This window comes from Madurella fahalii (genome assembly GCF_045866475.1).
Source record: "Madurella fahalii IFM 68171 DNA, scaffold_4, whole genome shotgun sequence".
Taxonomy (NCBI): domain Eukaryota; kingdom Fungi; phylum Ascomycota; class Sordariomycetes; order Sordariales; genus Madurella; species Madurella fahalii.
In genome coordinates this window covers 5,133,028-5,160,120 of record NW_027263974.1, presented here as the reverse complement: position 1 = coordinate 5,160,120, position 27,093 = coordinate 5,133,028, and the positions used below count along the sequence as shown (strand labels likewise).

The 27,093-nt window shown below is 54.9% G+C and overlaps 11 protein-coding genes across 11 annotated transcripts; 4 read left to right on the top strand and 7 right to left on the bottom strand.

Annotated features, from left to right (window-relative positions):
- Nucleotides 1–399: 399 nt before the first annotated feature.
- On the top strand, nucleotides 400–1,692 carry MFIFM68171_08462 (Oxidoreductase YteT; the record flags this gene model as incomplete). Its single annotated transcript, XM_071063882.1, has 1 exon — nucleotides 400–1,692. One exon carries the CDS (start codon nucleotides 400–402, stop codon nucleotides 1,690–1,692), a length of 1,293 nt encoding a protein of 430 aa, XP_070919983.1.
- A 914-nt stretch (nucleotides 1,693–2,606) lies between these two features.
- On the bottom strand, nucleotides 2,607–3,377 carry MFIFM68171_08461 (C-4 methylsterol oxidase; the record flags this gene model as incomplete). Its single annotated transcript, XM_071063881.1, has 1 exon — nucleotides 2,607–3,377. One exon carries the CDS (start codon nucleotides 3,375–3,377, stop codon nucleotides 2,607–2,609), a length of 771 nt encoding a protein of 256 aa, XP_070919982.1.
- A 440-nt stretch (nucleotides 3,378–3,817) lies between these two features.
- On the bottom strand, nucleotides 3,818–5,497 carry MFIFM68171_08460 (Methyltransferase; the record flags this gene model as incomplete). The annotated part of the gene is made up of 10 exons (XM_071063880.1): nucleotides 3,818–3,857; nucleotides 3,954–4,373; nucleotides 4,441–4,578; nucleotides 4,652–4,689; nucleotides 4,744–4,766; nucleotides 4,827–4,952; nucleotides 5,010–5,028; nucleotides 5,109–5,131; nucleotides 5,195–5,396; nucleotides 5,468–5,497. 10 exons carry the CDS (start codon nucleotides 5,495–5,497, stop codon nucleotides 3,818–3,820), a joined length of 1,059 nt encoding a protein of 352 aa, XP_070919981.1.
- Nucleotides 5,498–6,552: 1,055 nt separating this feature from the next.
- MFIFM68171_08459 (Oxidoreductase andH) lies at nucleotides 6,553–7,413 on the bottom strand (the record flags this gene model as incomplete). Its single annotated transcript, XM_071063879.1, has 1 exon — nucleotides 6,553–7,413. The coding sequence occupies one exon, from the start codon at nucleotides 7,411–7,413 to the stop codon at nucleotides 6,553–6,555; it is 861 nt and encodes a 286-aa protein (XP_070919980.1).
- Nucleotides 7,414–8,133: 720 nt separating this feature from the next.
- MFIFM68171_08458 (Transcription factor domain-containing protein) lies at nucleotides 8,134–9,515 on the top strand (the record flags this gene model as incomplete). The annotated part of the gene is made up of 5 exons (XM_071063878.1): nucleotides 8,134–8,337; nucleotides 8,451–8,945; nucleotides 9,028–9,121; nucleotides 9,181–9,376; nucleotides 9,437–9,515. The coding sequence occupies 5 exons, from the start codon at nucleotides 8,134–8,136 to the stop codon at nucleotides 9,513–9,515; spliced, it is 1,068 nt and encodes a 355-aa protein (XP_070919979.1).
- A 2,667-nt stretch (nucleotides 9,516–12,182) lies between these two features.
- Nucleotides 12,183–13,957, bottom strand: MFIFM68171_08457 (L-lysine 6-monooxygenase family protein; the record flags this gene model as incomplete). Its single annotated transcript, XM_071063877.1, has 2 exons — nucleotides 12,183–13,386; nucleotides 13,440–13,957. 2 exons carry the CDS (start codon nucleotides 13,955–13,957, stop codon nucleotides 12,183–12,185), a joined length of 1,722 nt encoding a protein of 573 aa, XP_070919978.1.
- A 1,454-nt stretch (nucleotides 13,958–15,411) lies between these two features.
- On the top strand, nucleotides 15,412–16,491 carry MFIFM68171_08456 (Putative zinc-binding dehydrogenase family oxidoreductase; the record flags this gene model as incomplete). Its single annotated transcript, XM_071063876.1, has 1 exon — nucleotides 15,412–16,491. The coding sequence occupies one exon, from the start codon at nucleotides 15,412–15,414 to the stop codon at nucleotides 16,489–16,491; it is 1,080 nt and encodes a 359-aa protein (XP_070919977.1).
- Nucleotides 16,492–16,769: 278 nt separating this feature from the next.
- On the bottom strand, nucleotides 16,770–18,515 carry MFIFM68171_08455 (Trichosetin biosynthesis cluster MFS transporter; the record flags this gene model as incomplete). The annotated part of the gene is made up of 4 exons (XM_071063875.1): nucleotides 16,770–17,588; nucleotides 17,662–17,739; nucleotides 17,797–18,175; nucleotides 18,262–18,515. 4 exons carry the CDS (start codon nucleotides 18,513–18,515, stop codon nucleotides 16,770–16,772), a joined length of 1,530 nt encoding a protein of 509 aa, XP_070919976.1.
- Nucleotides 18,516–19,361: 846 nt separating this feature from the next.
- On the top strand, nucleotides 19,362–21,858 carry MFIFM68171_08454 (Pyrrolocin cluster transcription factor fsdR; the record flags this gene model as incomplete). Its single annotated transcript, XM_071063874.1, has 5 exons — nucleotides 19,362–19,486; nucleotides 19,543–20,207; nucleotides 20,290–20,321; nucleotides 20,392–21,661; nucleotides 21,731–21,858. The coding sequence occupies 5 exons, from the start codon at nucleotides 19,362–19,364 to the stop codon at nucleotides 21,856–21,858; spliced, it is 2,220 nt and encodes a 739-aa protein (XP_070919975.1).
- A 518-nt stretch (nucleotides 21,859–22,376) lies between these two features.
- On the bottom strand, nucleotides 22,377–23,876 carry MFIFM68171_08453 (Putative transcriptional regulator LovE; the record flags this gene model as incomplete). The annotated part of the gene is made up of 1 exon (XM_071063873.1): nucleotides 22,377–23,876. The coding sequence occupies one exon, from the start codon at nucleotides 23,874–23,876 to the stop codon at nucleotides 22,377–22,379; it is 1,500 nt and encodes a 499-aa protein (XP_070919974.1).
- Nucleotides 23,877–25,723: 1,847 nt separating this feature from the next.
- MFIFM68171_08452 (Diels-Alderase ccsF) lies at nucleotides 25,724–26,884 on the bottom strand (the record flags this gene model as incomplete). Its single annotated transcript, XM_071063872.1, has 1 exon — nucleotides 25,724–26,884. The coding sequence occupies one exon, from the start codon at nucleotides 26,882–26,884 to the stop codon at nucleotides 25,724–25,726; it is 1,161 nt and encodes a 386-aa protein (XP_070919973.1).
- Between the last annotated feature and the right edge of the window lie 209 nt (nucleotides 26,885–27,093).

Sequence of the window (27,093 nt, the reverse complement as noted above, 5' to 3'; positions counted from 1 at the left end):
TCGAATAAGCATTTAGTGAGTGGAATTGGCTTGAGCCGGATAAGCTTCCCCAATTGCGTCTCCACCCCCGCAAACAGTTAAGAGTTCCCCGCTCACCGGACGAAGGACGATAGTGTGATCATTATTTGAGCCGACCCTTGCTCGGTTCAGCCTAAGTCTCGGGCTATGGGACATCTGAGGCCGAGATTTGGGGCTTCATCAGACCGAGACCGGCCGTGAACATGATTCGGCTTGTGATAGCGTCATATCTAACTCCGGAGCGTCTTCCTGATGAACGCGACAGTGTTGGATCACGAGGTGATAGAAAACGTCGATCTTGGTCTTCGCCAGGGCTAGAAACCTGGCTCAATTTTCCAAACACATCAGCATCGCGAACGAGAACCTCAACCGCGGAGCACCATGACCACTAGGAAACGCTACGCCCTCGTGGGCGCAGGCGGGAGGTCTAGCTTCTTCTACACGGCCATCGCAACTGACTACCGCGCCACGTCGTGCATCGTCGGCCTATGCGACACCAACCAAACCCGCATGGACTACGCCAACAGCCGCCTCACGTCGCTCGGCCACGACGCGGTCCCGACCTTTCTCGCCGCCGACTTCGACAAGATGATCTCGGCAACCAAGCCGGATGAGGTGATCGTTACTACCATCGACCGCACGCACAACATTTACATTGTGCGGGCCCTCGAGTTGGGCTGCAACGTCGTGACGGAGAAGCCCATGACCATTGACGCGCCCCGCTGCCTCGACATCTTCTCGGCCGTCGAGCGCACCGGGCGCTCCGTTCGGGTGACCTTCAACTACCGGTACGCACCGCACAACACCAAGGTCTTTGAGCTGCTGCGCTCGGGCGCCATCGGCACCGTCACGTCGGTGCACTTTGAGTGGCTGCTCAACACGTCGCACGGCGCCGACTACTTCCGGCGCTGGCACCGCGACAAGCGCAACAGCGGCGGGCTGCTGGTGCACAAGTCGACGCACCACTTTGATCTGGTGAACTTCTGGCTGCAGACGAGGCCGTTGTCCGTCTACGCGCAGGGGGACCTCAAGTTTTACGGCAAGGAGAACGCCGAGCGGAGGGGCGTGACCGAGTTTTACAATCGTGCGCGGGGCAGCGAGATCGCCAAGAAGGATCCGTTTGCCCTGCACCTCGAGACGAGCCACACGCTCAAGGCGTTGTATCTGGACGCGGAGCACGAGGACGGGTATTATCGAGACCAGAGCGTCTTCGGGGACGGCATCAGCATCGAGGATACGATGAACGTGCTGGTAAGGTATCGCAACGGGGCCGTGATGACATACTCCCTGACGGCGTACGCGCCGTGGGAGGGCTTCCGCGTCAACTTCAACGGGACGGGAGGAAGGCTGGAGGTGGAGGTAGTCGAGAATAGCTATGTCAACTCTGGGGGAGACCAGGCGTTGGAGGGATCGATCGAGAGGAGGACGATCCTGCTGAGACCGTTGTTCGAACAGCCGCGGGAGATTGAGATTGATGAGAGCAAGGGGGCGCACGGCGGCGGCGACAGCGTGTTGCTGCAGGACTTGTTTGGGGAGCCCGTGACGGACGAGTACATGCGGGCTGCAAGCCACATCGATGGCGCCGCATCGATATTGACGGGCATTGCAGCAAACAAGTCAATAGCCACTGGCCAGGTCGTCTTTGTAGATGATATCTTAAAGGTACCTGGATAAGCTGGGGAAAACATGAAGTTAGGCACATGATTTTCTAGCCAGCACATCAATGCACCTCAGGGCTGCCTAGTGGACTATTAATCCTCATCTTCTCGCATTCCTTGATGTCAACAACTCGTCTTTCATTATGCCGTAAAAGTATGAGTGCCTGACGAGTCTCCAGTTTCCTCTCAGCGCTGGGCAAGGGACCAATAGGCAAAAGCAGCCTCATACGAGCGCTGTCCAATCTCAAACCCGAGCTTAAAGGGTGAAAACCTTGGCCCCGTTCCCTCGCGTTGTCCTCGAAGCACACTTACTGCTGATCTCGGTCATTGCCCGAGAAACCTGTCGTGAATTTTGCTGCAGGTTGGTTAATTGCGTTGAGTCTGGGGCGAAGCCCTGTTGGGTGCGGACAGGGTCCATGTCTCCAGAGGGACCCATTTTGCTAGCCTAAGGAAAAGACCATATATCGCAAATACTATAGATTGTCAACGGGGTAGGCGATGCGATTCCCACTAAGAGCCCAAAACGAGCTCATACGGCATGTCGTTCCTTGCCTCAATCAACAACGCTCAGACCCCAGATTGGAGAGGCCAGACATGAGAACCAGCAAACGTCCGAGTAATCAAAGCGGCGCGCCTTTGCAGGAGGTGGACGTCAGAGGGGTTTGGTCACCCTGGCAATATGAGGTTGCGGCGTATAGTGGGCTCTTGTCAAGGGAGGCTCCCTGGAGCGAACGAATGACTTGCGCGTCACCGCTGTTGGCTTCTAATTTGATGAACTCTCGAATCACACCACACTGACCGGACAAGGCCTGCTGGTACTCGCTCTTCGCACGACAAATTGTTCGGCGATCATCCTATTATAGCTATCTGTCCACACAGCAAGGCCTAAACCCCGGACATCCATCCTTCTGATTAGTACAACACAGCTCTTCAATCAGCCTTCTTCTGCCTCTTGGTCTTATCCGTTGCATGTAGCCAATCCATCCAACCATACGCGCCAAAGTGCACGTTGAACTTCTCGTGGTGCGCATCGTGTGACTTGGCGATGCCGGCGAAGAAGTCGTATCCACTGTGCACCGTTGACGTCTCAACGAGCACAAAGGCAACGAAGAGCCACATAGTGAGGATGTGGCTTCCCAGAATGAGCGGTGGTAGCGCGACCGGCAGCGTATTTGCCACGAAGTGCTCGATCGGGTGCGCATACTGGGCCGTCAGGGCTACGGGCGCTGTGAACTCGTGGTGTACTTTGTGGATCATCTTGTACAGCCGACCAGTGTGCAGCGCCCGATGCGCGTAATAGAACATGACCTCGCGCAGAATCATGCAGCCGATGAAGTCCCGGGCGACTTCGCTCCAGGGAGGGATCGTTGCTGTGATGCGGAACCGTGAGGGCTCTCCTTTGAACCCGGCGACGATCTGCAGGAGCAGCGCGGTGGCGATGGATTGCAGCTGATTTCTCAAGACGATCAACGCGCAATGCCTGATCTCGGCCGCCGTGGGTTGTTTCGGGGCCGGCTGAATCTTGTGTCGGGCAGAGAAGGAGGGAAAGACAGAGTCGAGCGTGGTAAAAGTGAGGGCTGGGACCCAGAAGAACACGAGTTGGACGATCAAGGTACCCCAGAACTCGAGCTGGCGAGGGCCGTAGCCATCAACAACCTTGGCCCAGAGCAACGAGAAGCTATAATCCGAAAGTGGAATCATTCTGCGTGAGACGTCTAGTAAAGTACGAATGTTTGGGGTAGGTTGTCTAAGGGTAGCTAGGGTAATGCAAAGACAACTGCTTGCCCTCAATGGTGTCCGGCATGAGGAGAAATGCAACTACCTCGGTACGGCGGTTCCGCTACGTTTACGGCATCTAACCCATTCTGTCCATCCCTTGTCCCACAAAATGTGCTGGTTTCATTGGCCACCGCTGCTTCACTAGGCCAAGAAACGAGACTTGGACGTTGCAGATTTTATCAGAGCACCACCGCGGCTTTAGTCAGTTCGCCACTGCTTATGTCGCCGAAGCCTCAGTTGATTACCCTATAATACGAGAGACATTCTATAACAATGATAACAGCCGTCCACGCAGGCAACAAGCTCAGCTCCTCCAGCTAAAGCGAAGTGAACCTCCCCTTCCACCGGCATTCCATCGCCGGTCATATTTGGTGCACCGGTTTCTTGCCATAAACGACATATCTGAATAAGACAGCTCAGGTCAGCAGCCCAACTCGATGTAACAAGCCAATAATCAGGGAAAAAAAAAAAAAAAAAAAAAAAAAAAAGCCCACCTACATGGTCCAGTAACTGTGAATCCTCGTGTTCTTCATATCAGCCCTGACCTTGGCACAAAAGACCAAAGCCTCCTCCTTCGACCACCCGAGGGCCCGCGTGCAGTGCGCCAGCGTCAGGCCTTCAAGGACCTCGTTGAAATTTGTAAGCACCCACGCGCCCAGCTCCTTGTATTCAGGCTCTTTGGGCCAGGAGTTCATGGGCCACTTGAACTCGCGTTCGACCACTTCCTCGAAGCCAGCTTCCCTGAGGTACGACGCGTACTTATGTGCAGGCCACACAGGCCGGCCTGCCTTCTCGGCCGCTTCAAAGATGACATCGCACCACTTGGAAAGATTGCTGTCGGGCAAGAGGGTCCCATCGTCGCAGTGAATGGGCATCCCTAGGTCGTGAACTTCGAAATAGCCGCCCGGTTCGAGTTGGCTGTGCCGGCGGGAGGTTAAGACGGGGTCACTTGTTTGGAAGGGGGAAGGGGATGATGACTACTCACTCGTAAGATTTCTTGATGATGTCGGGGAACGAGATGAAGGAGCCTATTGGCATGCGGCAAAAGATAAAATCGAACGGCTTGGACCATGTCCACTCCTTTTCGAGGTCGTCGACTTCAAAGCTACAGTTGGCGGGGACACTGGGCAGAGCCGGTCAGGGCAAAACAAAACAAAACAAAATAAAACAGGAGTGGAGGTTCTAAATGGACTTACAATGTTGGTTGAATAGGACTCAAGTCAACGCCAATAACCTGCTCTCAGTTCAGCAAACACGAATTGTTCAAGCCAAATTCGAAATTACGGACCTCAGATTGGGGATGTAGATCCGCTAGCGCAAAAGCACATGAGTTAGCAAAGCTTTGCAAAAGCAACGAGGAGGAGCCCGAACCGTAGTCCATGGCCCATATGCCGGTCCCCGTCCCCAAATCCAAAACCCGATTTGCCGCTTCTTTGCCTTTTGGAGAGAGCGCAAGCTCCCCGCCCAGTGTTCGAAACATTATCTCATGTTGCAGATCTGTGTAGGTGTCAATTACGAGTAGTCTGACAGGAAACGTTGTAGAAGCGTGCTCACCGAGTCTGTCATTCTCCACCTAGGAGCAGAATAATAGAAATTACGAGTCAGAAGATTGGAGACACGTAGTCAAATGCTCGGAATCTAACTGTGGCGTACCGTGTCGTTTGGCAATACATACTCTGGGGATGTTGTCAGCCCATCGACTTCCGTAGAAAACGGCTATCTGAACTTAATGGACTAACTTCCGCGACTGAGAGCGTGATAACGCCGTCCGTTCTCCTCGTGATAGGCCAAAACACTCGAGGTAATGGATGCGAGCGACGGTATCAACTCCTGGTGGGCGGATTCTTGTGTTAGCTGGGGAGTAGAGGAGGGATTGAGCCGACTGCGCACCTCGAACACCGAATCCCTATCGTCGGGAGCTGGTCCCTCATCCTCGGGTTCCTAAGAAATGGAACAAGACAAAGAATTGTAAGCGAGTTGTTACTTTTAGGAGCCGGGGAAAGTCCGCGTACAATGGTTGGGTCCCGTGTTGTCTGGGCCATCTTCGTTGCTGCAAGTGTAAGGTACTAGGAAGGCAATTGTGCAACCTTGGCGAGCAGCGGACCACCGCATCCGAAACAAGCTGGAAAGGGCGGAAGCTCTTATATTTTAGGCCAATGGTGTATACAAGCAAACGGACCGCGCATGAGTACGGCACAGTCCAAGTCGTTGCGTTACATGCGGGGTCGCCGCACGCCCCCCGTCGCTCTCGTTTGCGCCAGGACATTGGGTATTGGCGTGGTAACGTGAGAATGATGGAAATTCCAGTCGTTCCATCATGCGGGTCTGTAAGTGGGCCACCAAACCCGATGGAGCGCTCTCCGTCCTGTATACTACCTACCTTGGCCAACTGCGGGAGCCCGGCCAGAAAATCTGCCAGTGGCCAAGAACAGCTTCTGGAGTCAACAATGGATGATCGGGCATTTAAATGTTACTACCAAGAAACGCATACTATGCTGTTTTAGAATCGGCCCCTGCAGTGCTCCGGTCGCGGCTTGGAAAGTCTGTCAGCGAACTTTATTCCCACCAGGCGTCTCGGCACCCTACCTTATATCGCCTACTTATCTAATGGTTGACCTCTAGACCGACTTAGAGCCCTTTTGGCTTTTGATCATACTCTCAGGATGCAGGATGAGCAGTCGATCAAGTATTTTTCCGTATGGCGTGTATATAGCCCTAGCCAGCTGGTTAGTACGTGCCTAAGTACCTACTTACTTTAGTTAATTACGGTATTAATTAGGCCCTTGTGGGAACAAAGATAGCTGGAAATTGCCTGCTGCCGCGTGAATTCTTGCGGCATTACATTTGATTTGGTACTAAGAGGTCCACAAACTGGACCAAGCTGCTGCGCGAGATCTTTCTGCATCTTCTCTTCTCTTCCCCTCCTTTAGCTTAGGAACTAGTAATTATGATATGTTCAGTTCCGGTGCACCTCCATCAGGACCGCTGGGGCAATCCGCAGTCATGGAACGTGTGGTCGAAGCCTATTCAGACAAAGTTGTAATTACGTGAACTGCCTCGCTCACCTGCCCCCATCCTACTCTGAATAACAGAGCTACTACCTCGTAGGTGTATCAAGTGCTCTATCTACAAGCCCCCATGTGTGATAAGCTATCTTGGTCATCTGATCGTCGCCCCAGATGGCCTTGTTTGTAACCAGACGCCCCTTGTCATCAATATTGCTCCAAAATCTACCTTGCTGTTTGCCTGCCGCCACGCACTCAGAAGCTCCCTTCAGCAGACGCTCTGCACAAGTGTCTGGAGACACTCCGAGCAGAGCGCCCAGAGCTTCCGCCGGGCCCCGCATATACCATGGAAGATTCTTGACAGTGTTTGTGTTGACCAAGCCCGGCCAAGCGTGCACGAAATGTCGTTTATGTGTGCCCTGTGGTTGCTGTTGGGCCGCCCACCACTGGATCATGGCATCGTTCATTGCCATACAATGGTTCGCTGCGTTTATGAGGCTGAAGTGCGTCTTGAGGTCAAGATCCTCCCAGTTAAGCTTGTCTGGGCTTCCGGCTTTGCCATCAAACACAATGACGATTTCGCCGTCGTCCTTCAATACTGGAAGAAGCTCGCGTATCAGGAGCTGCTTGCCGTAGTAGTGCAGCGCCATCTTGCGGTCGATGCCCTCTGGTGTTTCCGTCCTTCCCGCTAGTGTCAAGATCCCCTGACTCATAATAAGGAGGTCGAGCTGCTGCCCCTGAATCGAGGACTTGATGGCATCCGTGTACTGCTTGATCGCCCGCATAGATGATGCGTCTAGTGGCCGAAACTCGATGTTGGTGTGTGGCAAGTTCTCGGGCTTCGTCCGGCCGCTGATGATAACGGATGATGACTTGGCTTCAGCAGCGACACGGCAGGCCATTGCGTAGCCGATGCCGCTCGTCCCGCCCACTACCAGTGCTCTCAAGGCCATGTTGTCAAATTGCAAGAAAGAAGAGTGGGTAGTATGGTACTGTATGGGGATATTCCACATCCAAAGACTCAGGGTGTCGTTGCCGGGTATTTATACCATTTAATAGGATCTAGAATCGTGGCGTAAATTTCTCGCGGGTGCGGAGATTACGCTTTGCCATTGCTTCGTTTGCACAATGTTTGGGGCTTTGCACAACAACAAGGTTGGCGAATAACAATGTCCTCTCGAAATTCGGGAGGCTTGGCGGGGAGGTTGAGCGGACTTAAGCGGTGAGGTTGAGCGGGATTTGACGCAAGCCGGCGGTCCCCGTTGCGGACATTGAGGAGTCTGAGCGCGGCCGCTCGACTTCGACCACCATAATCTCCGCTTACGGCACCATCGTAACTCCGCAACCAGCGCAACGCATAATTTTTCCGCACAATGGACGGGTTCTCAGGTACAGACGGCAAGCCAAGAACGAGACAGAAGAATTGCAAGAACTGTATCCAAGCCAAGAGACGATGCGACAGGCGGATGCCGGCTTGCTCTAGGTGTTCGGACAAGAAAATTGCTTGCTTTTATGCCGGCAAGGCTCCGCCGCCATCGCCTGCCGCTGGAAGTCTAGCGTTTCGAAGCCCTGCATGTCCTTCTCCCTTCGCTCCAGACCTTCCAGATGTAAACTCCGCGGGGCGGATGTCCGTGGATTCCCAACCAGATTTCAGCTCTGTTGCCGCAGATTCTATGCAGTATTTGATGGGTGCTACCAGTGCAGCTGTAGATGGCAATATTGCTATTGATCCGTTCAGGAATCTTATGGACAATAGCACTACGCCCATCGAGGATCAATGGTTTGTTCAAATCGGAGGGGCGGGAGTGGTCGAACGACCTGGCAGCCCGGTAGATGACGAGGTTATGAGAGCCTACGAGAAGATGGATCTTCTTTGTGTAAGCTTAATCCAGCGAACATTTCATTCTGCGCCGGATATTCCGCCGCCGCTCGTACCCTTAGTCATTCACCGTCCCCTTCTCGAGAACCCGTCTTGACCGTCTCCTTCCAGGAACAAATGGAGCCATGGCACCTCCACGATCCAAAGGCGCCCCTACACTACGTCCTGAATCGGGTCAAAGGTTTCACAACGGATCTCGCCATGCGAAGCGCCGCCCCATTCTTGCACCGCTATCTCTATAGAGACAACATGCCGCAATCCATCCTGTCCTGCTTCGCTGCCAATGTGCTGTACGCAAACCGCACCCCGGCAAACACAGCCATGGTGATGCGCGCGGTCTACAACAACGCGAAAGAGCTGGTCGATGTCGAGGCCAGTCGGGTTACAGCAACGCCCTTGGAGAGACTTGCGCGCGCCCAAGCGCTCTTTCTCTACCAGGTCATCCGTCTGCTCGATGGCGACGTCGCTCTGCGCGCCCAAGGCGAGAGGGACATGCCACTACTGCGGATGTGGCTCGCGGATCTGTGTAGGGTGCGGGAGAACCTGGGGGATATGGCGAGGCTTGGGGATAGAGAGATGAGGAAGCAGCCGCCTGCCGAGTGGAAGGTGAGTGCCGTACATTACCATCTAGCGCCGTCGGCGATGCTGTGCCCTCGCTCGCTAACTAGGCATTTCCTGCGGCTGCTAGAGATGGATATTTGCGGAATCTTTGCGAAGAACCGTTCTGATGGCGCACTCCTTCATATCACTCTATGATCTGATGAAGGATCCTGAGGGAAACGGTGCCGTCCTTTCCTTCGACCCTTATTTAAGCCTCGGGGGCTAATTAACTGGAGATCAGGAGACGAAAGTACCTGGGGCTACGCTCACCGTTGGACATTATCCCGACACCTATGGGCAGCGGACTCTTCATCTGAGTTTGTTCGGATGTGGAAGGAAAAGCCGCATTTCGTTATCACGAACTATTCGTTGGACTATTTCCTCGGGAACGGAAGAGGCGAGGATGCCGACGAATTTGCTGAGATTATTTTAAGCATGTGAGTCTCAAATTCGAATCACGAGATCGGCCCCTAACACGAGCCTGATGGGTCACTTAGTTACATGGGAGTGGACGAAAAAGACGAGTTTGTCTCGGTGACTGCCGGCAGAGCGTCGGCCGCACCGGCCATCCGTTGACGCTATCTTTTCCACAGCTCTTCCCGGCCAAGCGCTCGTTTGGGTGGTACTGCTGTCTAATTACCTTATGTGGCGAACGGTATCGACTCCATCCTGAACATAACGACGGTGTCTGGCCCTGCTCTTGGCTAGCTTGATTGCAGAGTTGGTGTAGCACTTCGAGTGCCTTTGACTGATCATTAACTATCATTGCTTGAGTGTCTGGGCAAGCAAATATTGAACCAGTGGATCAACCCTAATGCTCGTGTACGGCTTCAATACTGCTGGATCAAGGCATGGCAGCATAATATCCAAGATTCACCCTCCCCCTCCCTCCTCCTTTGCCCCGGGTAAGTAGCGCTATATTTACAGTGTGATTACCGTTCAAAGAGCAAAAACCTTGCCGCTGTCCTTTTGACACCCTTCTCTCTCCTGAGCTGAGATGCCGATGAATGAAACGGGCTGGTCGCCAAGTAGTATCTCGATAGCCGCAAGGAGTTGTGATTCTGCTAAGAAGGCTATGTAGGGCTTCAGAACACCAACGATGTTATGTTCTGCTTCGTTGCGCTATGTTCGCTCGGGTAGATCGCGCACCAAGGGCTCGGTGTGTGGGATGGTGCCAACTCGAGCTTATGGAGAGCTCCATGTTCTTTTTAAATCAGATTCCGTATCCAAGCGTCACCATGCGTGGTTACAGCGTGATTCGTGACTCGTGGACATCTTCGATGGACGGGCACAGGAGTGCCTGGTGCATCTCGGCTAGGCTTAGTGTATGCGACGTAACAAATCCATTTAAAACTACTAGGTACCTAGATAAAGGAATGGAGCGTATAGCTCATGTAAAATTAGGAAGCCAATGAAAGCCATCGCCAGTGGTTCCCGTTGCCAAATATTGTATCGACAGCCCGACTCAGTTCAGCTCTCCGTCGCCGCCCCGCCGCCTCCGCTCAGTCAGAAGCGTACTTCACGCCGAGCCCACCGCGTATATTGTCTCAGTAACATTGTTTGAGTATTGACCGGTGTTACTGGTAGGACGATGGTGAGGAGGCCACGATGCGATTTAGTGCTGTGGTCTGGTCAGTCGGTGACAGCGGAGCGAGCTGGGTTTGATTGACGAAAGGATTGTTGAACTTACGCCGCAGCTTGAGCAAGAGCATCCATCGCAACTGCCAGAGCAGCCGCAGGACGAGCAAGTGCTACGACGGGGTTATGGTCAGCACCGGTGCCAGTCATCAGGAGCCCCCTAAGAATGGAAATCATTTGAGACGCTGGATTCTGGGTTCCGGTTGGAATCTTACCAGGGAGACATGTTGCTAAGGAGGATATTTGGGACGTAGTTCTGGCGGTAAGTTGTGGGTTGTTTTGGAGTCTGGGTCGGTGGATAAGGTAGTCTGTTCAGATATCCAAGGACAAGCGAGACTGGACGGGTTTAAATAAACCGCTGGTTAAGCCCGTCACCTCCTGACACCCTGGCCCCCCATGGACAACTCGCAAAATTGCTCATGAAACAGCCGGCCGCGGGGTGACTCCCGTGAGGGTGGTCGTGGGCGGAAGGTCATTCTGCAGCAGCAGAGACCAATCGTCTACCCCATGAGGCCGTGATACGTCACATGGCCGCGCGGGATGGGAGGGTAGCCTATCTCGGAATCCTGCCGGATTTGCCGGTTTAGCACCAAGCACCACGGGCAGCCCACGGGCTGCGTCGAGCTCATTGGTCTAATGTACCGGCCCTTGATGTGCACATGTTGTGTCTCCATGCCCTCGGTGAGCGACTCAGTGTTGGTCTTCGGATCGTAGCGACCGATTCGGTTGCGGGATTGGTTGATCACAGGAGTAGTCGGCTGGAGCGCGGTGGGGGAGGGACGTAATGGAATCCGGTAAACCGCAAACACGATCTGTCAAGCTTGGTCCTGGACGGCGGCCCCGCTCCTATCCCTAACCGTCAATCAATGCGCGGGGATAAATCCCTCATCCAAACCAGAAAGCATGTGGGAGAATCCGGAAAGACGACTAGCTGCTTAGCATCCCGATGGAAGCCGTGCTCTGGTTGCGTCGATACTTGTCATGGGAGAGGAGAAGAGGCAGAAGAGGATGAGCAAGTCCGAAATTTGTACATAACGGAGATGTGGGGCTATGAAGGAGAACTTGGGTCTGCCATGTTCGTGTCTCTGTAATCTCGCTGGGGCGGCTTCGGGGGCTGATTCGGGCGGCGGATGAGGCCTGGAGCAGCAACCAAGGGAAACGACCCCGTTGAGAAACCAAACAATTTTAGCCTCTGAGGATTCGTAGAAGAAAGAACAGAGACACGGTTGGAGAGCGAGATTGCTCGTCGCTTTTATGCCATTTAATCTTTGAGAACCTCGATGGATACGGGACCCTCCCAGGCACTCGATCCCGCGATCGGTAGCCATCAAGGTTCTCAGGCCGTCCTTTGCGACAGTGTCACACTCGGATGCCAGAAATATCACCCTCAACAGATCACGATGACGCTGGAATGACAGCAAAAAACATTCCTTGCAGCGCCAGTATATCCGTAATAACACTGCAAGGGGACTGTTACTGCCTACTACCTTAGTACTGGGGGACTATAGCTACGAGCACTGGAGGCGAAACCGTCCTGTTAAGGCGGCCTCTCCCACCGCCAAGCTCCATGGGCGGCCCAGGTTTGCGCGCCTCGAGGCCTGTGGGTTAACTAGTAGATACAAAGGCTCCGCCATTTTGAGCAAGACAGCCATATTTGTTTCCTTGTCCGGAGATGTAACCGAACCATTTGTTCTCATTCTTCGAGGCGTAATCCCCGTCGCTTCTGGTTATCTCTTCGCGCGAAATAATTTCCTGGAGCGCCAGGGCTATTCTCTCAGCTCCCATCTTTGCTCCACCAAGGTTGGGTGCCGCTGGTCCTAGGCTCAGAGCAGCCAGCCTCCCGGCAATGAACAACGGCACACCGTCCTTCCACATCAGCTGGCCGTTTAGGCAAGGGAAACCGCCGAGTTCCGGGATAGGGTGTGTCTCTCGCATAGTTTGCAGATATGGCAACGAGGAGATATTTGTTTCGACGCCCGTGGCAAAATATATGTAGTCCAGTCGCGGGAGGTTGTCGATCGGCGGGTCGGTCTTCACAACCCACATGCCGCTTCGCGGCTCATGTCCTTCCGCTTCCTCAAACTTCGCATCAACGAGAGTAGTGCTCGTGTGCAGCGCCAGTCGGCCCCGGGTGCTGTGTTCCTTGAGCTTCCTGTGGAAAACAGGCGTCATGCTCCCCCCGCCACGTGCAGCTCTTAGCATCTGCAGCCGCTCCTCGTCCGAGTTGGCCGACCAAAAGTATGCCTGTTCAACGTTGCGGTACTTGCTCATCCACTTGAGGTCGACGTCGAATGGTTTGACGCGACATGGTCCTCGCATGATATGCCACACTTTTGTCACACCTCGGCGAATGGCGAGATCGGAGAGCTGTGCCGATGTTAGGCCTCCACCAACGACAAGGATGTTGGTCTCCAATCCTCTGCTGATCTTCTCCTGAATTGCCGGGTCGGGAAACTGTTCGATTTGCGCGCTGTGGCATGCATTAGGGAGGCGTTTGACCGGCGAAAAATCCGAAGCCATGGAAGGGAGCCTGGGAATGGTGGCCTCGTTTGCCGGTCCGACGGCGAGGACAACAGCTCGGGCATACCGCCGAGTTTGGTCCGTAACAACAGTGAACAGCCGGTCCCCATCCGAGGACACGCCACTGGTCACCTCGAAGCGTATGTCCTGGACGGATTCCTTCTTAACCATGCCATCGGCAAGACCGTATCGATTAATGACGGCATGACAGTGGTCCGTGAAGAGGGACTGGGACGGGTTGAAATAATCGTTTCGTTCTCGTTCGTTGACTTCGACTTGGGAATGCTGTCTGATGGATGTTAGACGGGCATCAAGTTTTTTTACTGCTTCTCCATCACTCACACCTCGCCACGTCCCAATCTCTTTTTCCGCATGTGCTTGCTGATTTCCTTCCCCACGCATTTACGGATCTCGAGCAACTCATCTCCTCGGTGGCATTCGTACGCATGCGCTAGGAGTGAATCGCGGTCTTTGGGATCGACGTGCCAGAACATCGGACTACGCAGGTGGCTGATGTCATAGGATGCGAACAATTTGTTCCAGCGGCCAAGCCATTTGTCGTGGGTAGCATCTAACACGACAACGTCGAGTTCTGGCAGAGCGCCGGCCTGCACACAACGCGAAACTCGACCGCTCTTGACGTGTTTCAGGGTTACTGCGTTTCCATATCTCCGGAGCCATTGGTAGCGCCGATGTTCCTCGTCGGTAAAGATGGCTGCGGGGGCGTGTTCGCGGAGCCGCGCTGCTACCGCCAGACCACAAGGGCCGGCGCCGACAATGATCACGTCGTGGATCTCAGGGTTTCCAGAGTGCATGAGCCGATGATGGCTCGTATTATGGGAGGGGATGTGTTCAACCATCGTGTTAGAAGAAACCCCGAGAAAGAGAGTGGTGAATGTAAACGGTGCTTGGGAAGGAAGTAGAAAGCGGTCCAGGAACTGGGCAGTGGTACTATTTGGGGCTTGTGTGGTGTCATGAACTTGGCCTAGGACTCGGGAGCTTGACTGATAAACCCTCATCTATTGCACATGGGTGGAATTTTGATATGGTCAAAATGGCGTGAACCTTGATGGTGAGAACCTCGATGGCTCAACCGAGCGGATAGACGACGGGCATCAGGGTTCTCGCCAAGTACTGCTCTCATGCATTTCGCGATTGGTAAGGCACTTAATTTAGTTAAAGTTAGCACATAAAGCGAGGCATTGCCAACCTTGGCAGGATCCATGGCATCAGAACGGGCACTGTGTTGAGGTTGGTTAAGGTGATCCTCTTGATGCGGTTCTATTACCGGCTGCTAACGTCGATCACCGCGGCACTAGTTATTACGGTGATCAAGTTTTGCCCTGATATCGTATGGACCACCGTAAAGGCGCAAAACATGGATGTGACGAGGTCTCACAACGCTACACAGGAGGAGCTGTTGAGGATTGTCACTGGCTTTACGTTTCGTGGGTTCGGTTAAAGTGGTACCACTTATCACGCTTACTCCGTATTTGTTGGCATATCAAGACGGATCCAAAGATATTAAGCTCGATATCCGGTAATAGCGTTTATAATAGTGGACAACTAGTCTATGTGCCTAAATAGGAGCTAGACTAATGGCTGGCTGCGTGAAGAGCGGGGGTCTCTCACATTGCCTGGTCTTACTGCCCAGCGCCGACAATAACTAGGAAGATAGTGAATGGGGACATTATTACAATGACCCGGGGATTCATACTGACGCCTAGCCGGGCAATGTGGTGTTATCATCTACTGTTCGTGTTCCCACTGTTGAGGGCAAATATCGGGCGGTGATGCATCATGATTGATATCTCTCTTTACCTGCCACACGGAAGCTGAATGGTTGCTAGGTTAGTATAGTAGTGGTGTTAAAATATGGGCTTGAAGTCCGCGGGATATGTTGGCCTTAAGCCTTTACAAAACCAACAGACAGTTACCGAGGTCATAGGTCGGTCGACGTGACAGGTGAATAATATGGACAGTCCACTTCCGGCACGGCTTGAAGAAGAGTAACAGAATATCGTTTGGTATTCTCATACTTCATTGGACATCGGGGCACAGGTGGTGTGTCCTGTAGCCTCGTAGGACTTTATCCTCCCAACGACCATTACTACCAGTAGGAACATCAGTTCAGGAAGGAAAGCTGACCCGGAATACTTACTAGTACCCCCGGGTCACAGCGGTCGCAGTTTGTCGGAGATTTTCGGCGCCCGAAAAGTTGACCCTTATTAGAGCCGTTGCCACCCAGGCACAGATGCGCGATGTGACAGCTCGTAAGGGCCACGACCAAGGGCTTGAAGTTATCACCACAGCCATGACCGCCGCAGCCATAATCAAAACTCAAACCGCTTTAGTTGGGACTCCCCTCGGGGAGATCGCGCTGTCCCACGATGCCGGTGTGCCCGAGGTTGAAGACGATACAATCCTGGTCAAGACCGCGGCCATCTCAGTCAACCCGGTCGACACCAAGATGACTGGCAACTACGTTACCCCCGGCGCTATTGCAGGGTGCGATTTTGCTGGAACGGTTCTTTCTGTCGGGCCTACTGCCGCGCGCAATAGTCTCATCCGACCAGGCGACCGAGTATGCGGCGCCGTGATGGGAATGAACCCGCTCCAACCCAATGTCGGAGCATTCGCAACTTATGTTGGCGCTTATGCCGACCGTGTCCTCCGCATTCCTCCGTCGTTGAGCTTCTATGAAGGCGCGGCAATGTCGACAAGTTTTATGACAGCCGGGCTCGCCCTCTTCAAGAGCCTCGCCCTGCCGGGGCATCCCTCGCGTCCGGCGTCTCGGCCCCTCCCAGTTCTCGTGTATGGCGGATCGACGGCTACCGGTACTGCAGCGATCCAACTCCTTCGGTTGGCGGGATACACCCCCTTGGCAACATGCTCCCCTGGTAACTTCCCACTCGTTACGTCGTACGGCGCCGCGGCCGTCTTCGATTACAAATCCCCCAATTGCGCGGCCGACATACGCGCCTACACAAATAGCTCGCTTGAGTTTACACTCGACTGCATCACCACCACCGAGTCCATGCGGATCTGCTACGCGGCGATCGGGCGGCGGGGAGGGAGGTATACGGCCCTTGACCCATATCCAGACATGGTTGCGCGGACCCGGAAGGTTGTGCGGGCCGACTGGGTGCTTGGGCCCGTTATGCTGGGCAAGGAAATTGCCTGGCCGGAGCCTCACGGAAGGCCCGCCGACCCCGAGATGGGGTCGTTCGGTGCCGAGTGGGTCAAGACGGTCCAGGAACTGTTGGATGACGGTAAACTCCGGAGTCATCCTATCGATGTCCAGCCCGGTGGGCTTGAGAATGCACTGAAGGGACTGGAGAAGATTAAGAGCAAGAAGGTGTCGGGTGTGAAACTTGTGTATTCTATGTCTTAGGCACTGCCCTTTGGGAGCCGGGCGCGTCGAGCGACAAGTGCATTGCTAGGAGGAATGAGTAAGGTAGTAAGAACTAAACGAGATTATGAGTAGTATTAAACGCCTTTGTGGTACGTACCCAGCCTTTATATATGCACCTAGAATGCGACAGTAACAACAGTAATGTCAACGACATACGACAATCCTCCATGGCCTGCATGTAACAACGTATATGGAGTACAAGCGCTGGTATCAGCAAGGGAACTGCGGCCTCGTCCTTGCGTATCCGGGCACCCCGCTCACAGTTCAACGACAAATCTATTCCTCAGCCGTTCCCCGTACCGATAAAAGAGAACTGGAATTGGGGCGAAGCCAAGGCAGATAAAGCCCAACACGCTGTTACCCCAGCCCAAGCCCAAGTTGTTGTACAGGGGAGGTGCTGCCAGGGCCAGGAAGGTACCAAAGATGTTCCGGACCACAGTGTTGGCGGCCAGTGCTGAGGCCGCCCCTTGCTGGCCGAATATGTCGACAAAGTATGTCTGCGCGGGCATCACGATGAAGAAGGAGCCCAATCCGATGAAGAAGGTCCCCACTATCGGGACAATCCAGTGGTTGTGGTTATTGGCTGCCCATCCGTACCAGAAGAAACCGACTGGGATGACGGGGGAAAACCACATCATCAACGGTAGACGAAGCTCCGGGCGTGAGACGGTGCCGCCTCGCTTCTGGTGCATAAGCTTGTCGCTGAGAAGGCCGAACAGCACGAGCCCACAGATCATGCCGACGCCGAGTCCGATGTAGGATAGACCCGCGATTCCGGGAGTGAAGCCATATGTATCCTCAAAGACGAACGGAAATGTGGTGAACAGAAGAAAGATAAGACCGAAGACGAAGGCGCAGTAGAGTGAAAGCAGGAGGACGATGGGCGAGAATATGAGCATCTTCATGGGTCGAACGACGGCGCGCCCAAGAAGCTGTCGGGGTGTGAGCCCCTGTGAACCCCGTGCGACAAAAGGCTTGCCGGTGGCTCTTGCTAGACGAGCCGCTTTGCGTTCGAGAAGAACCTGCTCATTGGTCTCCCGCAGTACGGGGATCGCTATGATCGAAAAGACCCCGGCCTACATGACAGCAGCGAGGACAGTTAATGTGGGCCCCGGGTGGTAGTAAGAAGCTTCCCGTCTATGGACTTACAAGGATAGTGATCAGCCAGAACGTCCATCGCCAGCCGATGGACTGGGTAACAAAACCGCCAATAATGGGGCCCACAACCTGGTACACATTAGTTAGTGGGAACCGCGCCCAAGACACCATAGGGATTCCACTTACAGGCCCTAGGAGAGGCCCCATACCATACAGTGCCATGGCTCTCCCCCTTTTGTTTTCAGGTATGAGGTCGGCCACGGTCCCGCCGCCAACTGTCATAGGGACTGACGCGGCACACCCGCAGATGAAACGGAATACTAAGAACATGGCAATGTCTGTGCTCAGGGCGCACCCGATGGTGAAGGCAAGGTAGAAGGCGTTAGATAGGTGATAAATTGGCAGGCGCCCGTACAGCTCTGACATGGGAGCGAGAACTAGCGGACCGAGAGAGAATCCTAAGACGTAAATGGTAACTGTTAGGGTTGCTAGAACCGAATTGCTGACATGGAACTCCTCAATCAGGGCCTCGGCACCGGGCGCAAACATTGTTGCGGCAAGGTTTCTGTGTGTCGTATTAGTACTCGTTGAGATATCGACTGAGGGCCCTGCGTCATAGAGCCCGATGGTAGGCCGGCGGCGGACACTTACGAGTAAAGTGTGAAAGTGCTGACTAGCAGCACGTGCGTCATCTGGGACGCACTCGACCAGTTTCGGGGGTTCGACCGGTCATCCGGCCCGTCCCAGTCGACGACGAGAGGATCCTTCTCAACGCTGTTCGCACCCTGCACCGGCTCGCCCGCTCCGTTGGCTCGATGCCGCTCCCGGTCAGCATCTGGCGAATCGGCGACGTGGCGTGCCTCTACGTCCACCGGTTCCCCTGATGCCTTTGTCGAGGAAGCCATGGCCTCGGCCTCGGTGGTTGTCCAAGGTATTGCTGTGCCCAGGGGAGACTTGAGGAATCGCGCGGTGGGTGATATGGCCGATAATTTAGGCTGGAGTGTATGTGCGAGATAACCGGGCAACGGGGGCTATGAAGATCCGTCTGTATTGCTCAGGGAAGGAGTGGAATTTGAGATGCAATTTCAAGGGATCCCCAGGAAGAACAATTTAGATTTACTCAAGGAATCCGCATGTACCCATATGACTTCCAGTCACGGGAGCAGGCAAAGCTTGTACGTTTGTTTAAGCCAAATGCTACGAGTGCTCGAGTCCGAGATAAGGTGCAATGGGAATTCCATGACCATTAAGCTCTGTGCTGTTCGCCATGTCGGCGCTGAAAACAGACCGGGGATACGGCACCTCCGGTCAGAGAAACTCTGTACGGCGCCGGATGGTGAAGGCCGGGCCGGAGAGTGACTGCCAAGCAGTAGACTCCGCGATGTCCCATAGCCCCGAGTCTCCAAGGTACCTTTCGTAGTATGGGAGATCAGTGTTGGAGGGGCGAATGAATGGATGATCGGATGACCGGATGGTCGGAGGATCGGAGGGTCGGAGAGTCGGAGGATCGGAGGATCGGACGACGGCACGACTGGTAGTGTAACCCACTGAGCATGTAGCTAAATTCAGCCGCACAACCGTTAAAGGGGTTGGCACGGCCGAATTGGGCCGAGCAACACACCCTCCACCAATCCGTTAACCTCGCGGGCATTTCCTTTTCCTTGCAATCCGCAATCAGAAAATATGCAATCAACTATATCGAATCCGTCACCGAAGAGCTCGCCTCCCAGCAACAGCACCCACTGCCCACCATGTCCGAGACGGACGCCCATAACCCTCCATTCGGCCACGACCATGGCAACGAGCGCCCCCGCCCCCCACCGAACAGGCGCCGAGACAAGCCACAACTCTCCTGCAACCTATGCAGGCGCCGCAAGTGGGAGGCAGCATTTACTACGTAGTGAACGGACTGGATGTCCCGCTGACGACAAGGTACAGGGCCCGATGCGACCGCCAACAGCCCTGCAATACGTGTCTGAGCCGCGGGTTAGCTTCGTCATGTGCTTACAGCCCAGATGTCCACCCCCCGGGCACGCATGGCATGCCTGCCTCAACGGCTGCAGGACGCATGTCGAGCGCCAACCCCCGTGGCACAGTCCAGGGTCGAATCCAGGAGCTCGAACGTCTCGTCGTCGCCTTGATGCAGCAGCAACAACTGCAACATGGGCCAGCCGAGTCGCCGTCCTTGACCATACAGCCCGCCCCAACCCCACCCGACCCTCGGGTGAGGGGTCGGCTAACATTGCCGGCTCCCACAACCCCACGACCTCGGACCCCGGAACATGCCGCGCTATCACCCTCCACCGAGCTCGGAAGGATTAGCCCGGATGGCGTGAGTTACGTCGGGGGCTCCCACTGGGCTGCAGTGCTCGACAGCATCGCCGAGCTCAAGGATCATTTCGACAGGGAACTAGACGGCTCGCAGGGCTTGGCCACTGCTGAGGAGCTGTCGGCTAATTCACCCGTCACCGGCCCCATGCTTCTTTACGGGTCCCCAAAGAGGGTCACCCAGGAAGAGATCCTCGCATCGGTGCCTCCCCGCGCGGTCGTTGACCGCCTGATATCAAAGTACTTCAATGCTCTCGACATGGCGCCAGGTACGTACCTAATACACCTTTGCAGAATACTTACCGTAGCTGCCATGGACACGAAGCTGATACCCTAGTCAACAACGATAAGCCTTGTTGCACAGCGGCCGGTTTCTGCGGCAAGTAGGTCCGATTCACTTTCAATGCTCCCCAGCTATGCGTGGCTGACGCCAATTCCATCCTGCGTTACCAGTACGAGAAATTCTGGCACGACCCGTCGGCAGCACCTATTGTTTGGGTGGGTCTCCTTTTCACCATGATGTGCTTAGCGACCCAAGCGCAGCCGGCCGGGACCGCGGAGATGCCCACCATGGTCAAATCATTCAGGGAGAGGGCCGTCCAGTGTCTCGTGCTGGGCGGGTACACCAAAGCCGGGCCTTTTGTGCTCGAGACGCTCATCCTCTACCTCACTGTAGAGCACTACCTCTGCGAAGACGCAGAGTTTGGTGTGTACCTCCTACTTGGCGTTATCGTACAACTTGCCATGAGGATGGGCTACCATAGGGACCCTAGACACTTCTCAGGCATACGTCCGTTCGACGGCGAGATGAGGCGGCGCGTCTGGGCGACTATCTACCACGTCGACCTGGGCATCTCCGCCCAGATGGGTCTACCCAGGATGATCAAGGAGCGCCAGGTAGACACGGAACCGCCCCGTAACCTCCTCGACTCGGACTTGGACGAGGCGGCCTCCCAGCTACCGCCCTCGCGGCCCGACACCGAAGTGACCCCCATGCTCTATGTCTTGGCCAAAAACCGCGTCGCGTCCATAGCCGGCGCCATCTGCGACCTGATCACTGATATACCGCCCTGCACATATGACGAGGTAATGCGGATAGACCAGAGATTGCAACAGACACGCTTGTCCCTTCCCCCCAGCCTAGCATGGCGCCCTCTCGCCCAGTCAATTACATGCTCCAGCCAGGTCATCCTGCAGCGGCTGTGGCTCGAAATAAATCTTCTGGGGCTGCAGATCACACTGCACAAACGATACTGCCTTGGCCCGGACCGGCATGGGGAGCCTCATCCTTACTCGAAGAACGCCTGCCTGACCGCTGCCGTCAAGATGCTGGAGTTCCAGGCTCTTGTTGACGACGAGACCCAACCCGATGGACAGCTCCACCACGTTCGGTGGCGCGTTTCGTCTCTCATTAACCACCACTTCCTCCTCGCCACGAGCGTCCTCTGCTCTCTGATTCGGGATGGAAATGGTTCGTCTGACGAGACTCTAAACACGCCCACAGGCGGTGGCACCATCCGACAGCTCCTAGAAAAATCGCTGAATGTGTGGCAACATTCGAGTGCATCTTCGAAAGAGGCTAAGAAGGCGGCCAAGGCTCTGCGCGTCGTGCTACAAACTCAAGACCCTGATTCCTACCCACCAGAAACCCCATTCTCACAAGCTTCCGAGCCCGAAATGGCGGGTATCGGGTCGGATTTTAGCACGGCATTCTCCGCTCAGGGTAAATCTTGCTCACACCAAGCTCTAGACGTGTTCAGAAGATGCTTACCTCGCTCTTATTCTTACGCAGGCTATCCTAGCGACATGGGGTTCCCCTTCCCCTTTGGTTCCATGCCCTTTGACGACCTGCAAGCCGAAACCGGCGGATCTGCTAATATCGCCTTTTTGGAAGCCGACTCTGAGAGGTTTTACTACTAGTAAAAGGTTAATTGGTGGATTGTAATTATACAGAGAAACTCGGCTAGCTCTAAATCAGTAGCTTTAAAGAAGGATAAAAAATATCATTGCGAGGTGCAATATACAATCAGAGGGTTCCATGCACACGCATTGACCTCTGGCGTAACGTTGAGTTTCTGTGGCCCCGAGATCACGATAAGCCCTCTTTAGGTTGCTTTCCGTTATGCAAGTCCGAATTGATATGTCGCACAACAGACGGCTTGATGGGCTAGCTGGAAAAGCGGTAACTTCAGGCGTGCCTAACTGAACGAAGAGAAGAGAAGAAAGAGTGTCGCATATAAGTATGCAGCAAAGAGTACTCCTGGCTTGCCACGCTCCCCAGGACTCGAACAAAATCTCCAACAATTCCAACTTTGTAGCCGGCAGCTGATGCGCCTACTACGTCTACCCGCTATGCTTCAAATGTATGTGGTCTTGTTCTATTACCGCTTTCTTCTCCTTTTACTGGGCGTTCGTCTGTTGCCGCGTTGAAGCTGGCCCTACAGTCCCATCTTTTCGCGCAAGAGTTCCTTCACGGTAGCCGCCCTCCCGCTGAGCTCGCCGAACCCGTCCTGGAAGCCGCCCGCGCAAATGATCGCCTCTTGTCTCAGCAGAAGGAAGAAGGAAGTCTTCTTTGGGTCGCCCGAGTATGTGAATTCGCTCGCGGCGTCGAGCGCCATCCCGCCCGCGGTGGCGCCATCCCAATCCGTCGGTTCAATACCCCAATATGCGGCGCCGCTCCCACCCTGCAGGGCTGCCCCCGTGCTGCGGAGTGGAGCAGGGAGCTCGATGGCGGCCTCGATGCGGTCCAGAGAGGCCAGAAGAAGGCGGATGGCCGTGTGGATCCGGCTGCACGCGGCGTCGGTCGGTGGCAGTTCGCCTAGGTTCAGGCAGCGCTCCGACATGCCGCCAGCCTCGGGCCAGCAGACGGACGGGCTAGGTAAGAGGCTGAGGTGCTTCTGGAAGTGTCGCAGCATTGTCTCGTATAGCTTAGTGAGGGACACGTAGCAGTTTAAGATGAGGAGGCACGTCGGCGTGTCAATTGCGTTTGCGTTGAACCCGTCGGCGGGATTGGAAGCAGCCTCCAGATCACTGTCTCGGTAGCGATGGCGGAGCGCAAAATTCATGGCGGCATCGGCGTCGGCTTTGTCCTCAAAGGGACCTGCTGGATCTGCGTGCGCCTGGGCTACCTCGACGATGGCCGCGAACTCGCGAGAGAGGTGGAGGATGCTGCCGATTGGATAATTATCCAGCGTGGGCGCGATTGCCGAGTCGTCCTGCCCTAACCAGGGCCCGCCCTCGAGCAACTTGAAGCTCTCGTGTATCTCGGCTACGAGATGCAACAGCCTCTGCAGAAGCTCGGGTTTGCTCACGTTTGTATCTCCTGTGCTCCAAGCGGTGGTAGCCGTGCACCCGGCCGTTACGGCCTGGGAGTGTAAGCCGTGGCTTGGGTGATGGTCCGTCTCTGAGTCCATCGATGACGAGGACGTCATCGTAGGTGTAGTAAGCGAGAGTTCACCGTCAAACATGGTCATGTCGACCAGACAGCTCCCACCACCGTAGCAAAAGTCGGCAAGGCCATCTTTCTCCTGGCCGCTCCCGTCGGACGCCTCGTTAGCCCGCGGCGATTGTGGGAAGGGCGAGCTGGGGGCATGTGCCCAGGACTGGATAGGGTCGTTATCTAGCGATGCTGTGGCAGGCTGGCTGGATGATCCTTCCGGAGCATGTTTTTCCTGGGCAGTATTGGACGATATGTATGATCCTGCTACCGCTGTTGGCGCGGTTGTCGATTCTCCTCTGCTGGCCTTCTTGTCGTGCTCTTTGTCCTTGACGGTCCGGAGTCTGCGGCCGAAGACGCAGGGTACTCTAGCTTTCAGGCATCTCTGGCATGGAGGGGTCCCCTCAGGCCATGCGCCAGATGAGAGGGTGCATTTCAGCTTCTGGGACCGACACCTCTCACAGGATGACCGTATGGACTGATAGCCGTGCGCGGGCGTCATGACTAAAGAAGGATGGATTACCTAAGCGGTAAGCTACTTGTATAGGGGGTCTCGTGAGGGGCCGACGGCGGGGTTGCGCAGAATCAGCCCAAGGCACACAAACTGCAAGTGGCTCTTATACCGGTCTCTTAGGGTTGGGCAGCTCTACTATGGTTACCGAGCTGCCTGTGCCTATCGGACGTGAAAGCACCTCGCAGATGGTTTGAGCACGGTCCGTCCCAACATGGCGCCCAACCAGCCGCACAACTACATATGTAGGGTTGCTGTGCTGTCACCTCGCGGTGAAATACCCTGGTAGCTGACGGCCGCTGCAACACGGCTCACCCTGCCACCATGTGGCTTTGTATAATGCAAGGTAGCAGCGGAACGGGTGGATGTCGGCTTATTTATTTTGTGTCAACCGACTTATTCTGACAGTCTCTACCTTGTTCTAATGACTCGTCCTATTTAAGCTTGGGCAGCCAATCGCCTACGGACAAGGTCATATTTGACGCCAATGGTAATAAAGGTTGGATCTATATATGTAACTATTCATGTATTCGCTCGTAATATTCGATGCCGCCGATGATCTGGTTGGCCGGGCCAGGGGATTTACCGGGAAGGTCGCGTGCAATCAGACCCCTAGCATCGATACTACCTCGCTCTATGTGGAAACCTGGTACCGTGTATCCGCGTTAAGCACTGTTGATTTAAATAAATCGCACGAACATCCCGTCGGGATCCTGTCCTACCTGAGTTGGCACGGGGGCTTGGTGTTCGGACAAGCTTTTCCGTGCGTCTTGGATCACCCCAGATCCCAGATGCAACACCGTGATTGGGTTAATGGTGACAGGGGCGAGCACGCCAGTGCCCCCCATATTGTCGAAGGCGCCAGAGAGAACGAGCAGTTGCCAATCATAGACAGGCCCTGAGACCCGCATCCGAATAGCGTTTGGCTCGGATCAGTTGTCTCATATCTTGATACTAACTACAACGTTGCAGCGTTCCAGTCGTAGTCGGTTGCAGTGTTGCAGGGGCCAAACCCGTTAGTCCCTCGGTGGCCCGGACACAAGTATAAAAATGGGTCGGATCACGGACAACGACTTTAGCCAATAACTAAGTTTAACCTTCGGGAAAAGAGGGGTGAGCGGCAGTGTTGGGTTAGGGTTGAGGATCGATCCAACCTCCCAACGCACTTACTCCCCTTGGTACTGTACGGATCCTTCGTCTCTATGGGTCAGTTCTTCGCATGCCGACCACCTCTTCTGTTCTTATCCTTCCCAGTCCGTGGCATCGGGAATAAGAATTCCTGGAAATTTCCGACACTAAAAATCGCTTGCCCTGGAACGTACAAAGCCGAATATTTAGCTCTCTTCCCGAGATTGACGCTCTATCAAGTCGGCCCAACAAATAAGCCGTATGACGGATCCTCCACAACAATCCTTCTGCTTTTGTCATGTTAACAGTAAGCGCGCCGAATCATGCATGGGATCTGAATTGCGTGGTTAGACGGTTAATCGTACGAGAGAGAAGCGGATAATGAAGGCGGTTCAGCAACATAATTCGAGCGAATTACGTTGATCCCCCATTGCCACCTACAGCTCGTTAGCCAAGACTTACACCCGACGCTCTTTCGTATAATCCATCTAGCATGTCCTGAGTAGGACACAAAAGAATAAGGTATTGAATCGATTCCTGATAACCCCAGGCACTGTTCGTATACTGGAACAGGCATTTGCAAATTTCTTTCTACCTCGAAATGCTTACCCACGCTCTAGTTCATCCCTTGCAATATTTAAGCACCGTAAATTCTTCTCTTGTAAACGAAACTACCCTAGGTATACGGGATATGGAGCCCGACACATAGCTTAAGGTACAGTACACTGGCCGCCAAGTCCATGTCCCTCGTAGACCTCCGCGGTCTCTACCTGGCCGCCCACAACGCGCTCAAGGAAGCCCGAATTTCCGGTACCAAACTGCGGGGGACCGGTAGGGAAGTTCCACCACGGCCGCTGATGCTGAATCTCAAACTGCCAGTGACGGGCGCCTTGAGGATCAACAAAGTCGAGTAGGAAGCCGGTGTTGGCATCGGCGAACCCACCTCTAACGACCTCTCCGCTCTTGACCGCATCCTTCCCTGCGCTGCCGCCGTCGAACATGGGCCGCAGAATCATGCAAGGTTGCGTCGTAGACACGACCTCCGCGCCAGAGATCTCCAGCACAGGCGAACCATCCTTGAGGAGCAGAGCGCTCGCCCGGTACGGCATGGCTCGGTCCAGCCGCGATGTGATGTGCATGACCCGGATGGTGTACGGTCCCACCTGTGCGGCGAGGTAGTAGCTGAGGTCCATGAGCACCGGCCAGGGCAGATCAGCCCACGTGCGTTGCTGGGCGCCGTAGCCGCCGGCGAACCGCAGCACGCGACCGTCGGAGAAACTGAGGTCGGCGACCGCGCTTGCGGCAGGGATTGCCCGGACGAGGTAGACATGCGGAGTGAACTGCCCGCTGGCTTGACTGCCAGGGTGAGGCGCTCCCTCCCACGCAGTGAGATTGATGGTGCCGTGGACCGACGCCAGCTTGAAAGCGACGCGGGCGCTGGAGCCGTCGTCGGCAATCTCAAATTGGGCTTCGCGTTCCGGATCCACGCCATCGGTAGTGGCAGGACAACGCCAAATGCCCGTGACAACACCGGTGCTCCCCCCACCGGCCGACGGAGCGCTCTGTACGGTTGATTCTGGGAGGGGGTTTTCGGCGCCGAAAGTGGTGCCGTCGGGGAATAGAGCGTGGACTTGTGCCCGGAACCCGTCCTTACTCGTGGCATCGCGCCAGAACGAGATTGTGACGGCGGCGTCGCCAGTGGGGGACAAGGCGTCAAAGTACCAAACCTCCCACGTGGTTTTGCCAACCTTGGAAGGGAGCTTGGTGAATGTGTTGGCTTCTCGCGCGACGTAGGGCTCTAACGCCACGGGATCGTCAGTAATGGCTGCTGGGAAATGCAGCGTGGAGATGCAATTCGCCGTGGGTGCCATGTTGGAGTTGCTAACGATACTATTGTTGAGGCTGATTGAGTGTGTGCAGATAGAATTCAATATTGAGTGAGAGTTTCTGGTAAAATCTTAAGCTGAGATGACTGCTGCGGTACCCTAACCTGTCTATCACGCCGCAGCTCTCGAGACTTTGGGGGATGCGCGGAATACTAGGTATTGTGCGTATGGAGCTTGAGATGCTTTGGGCCTGC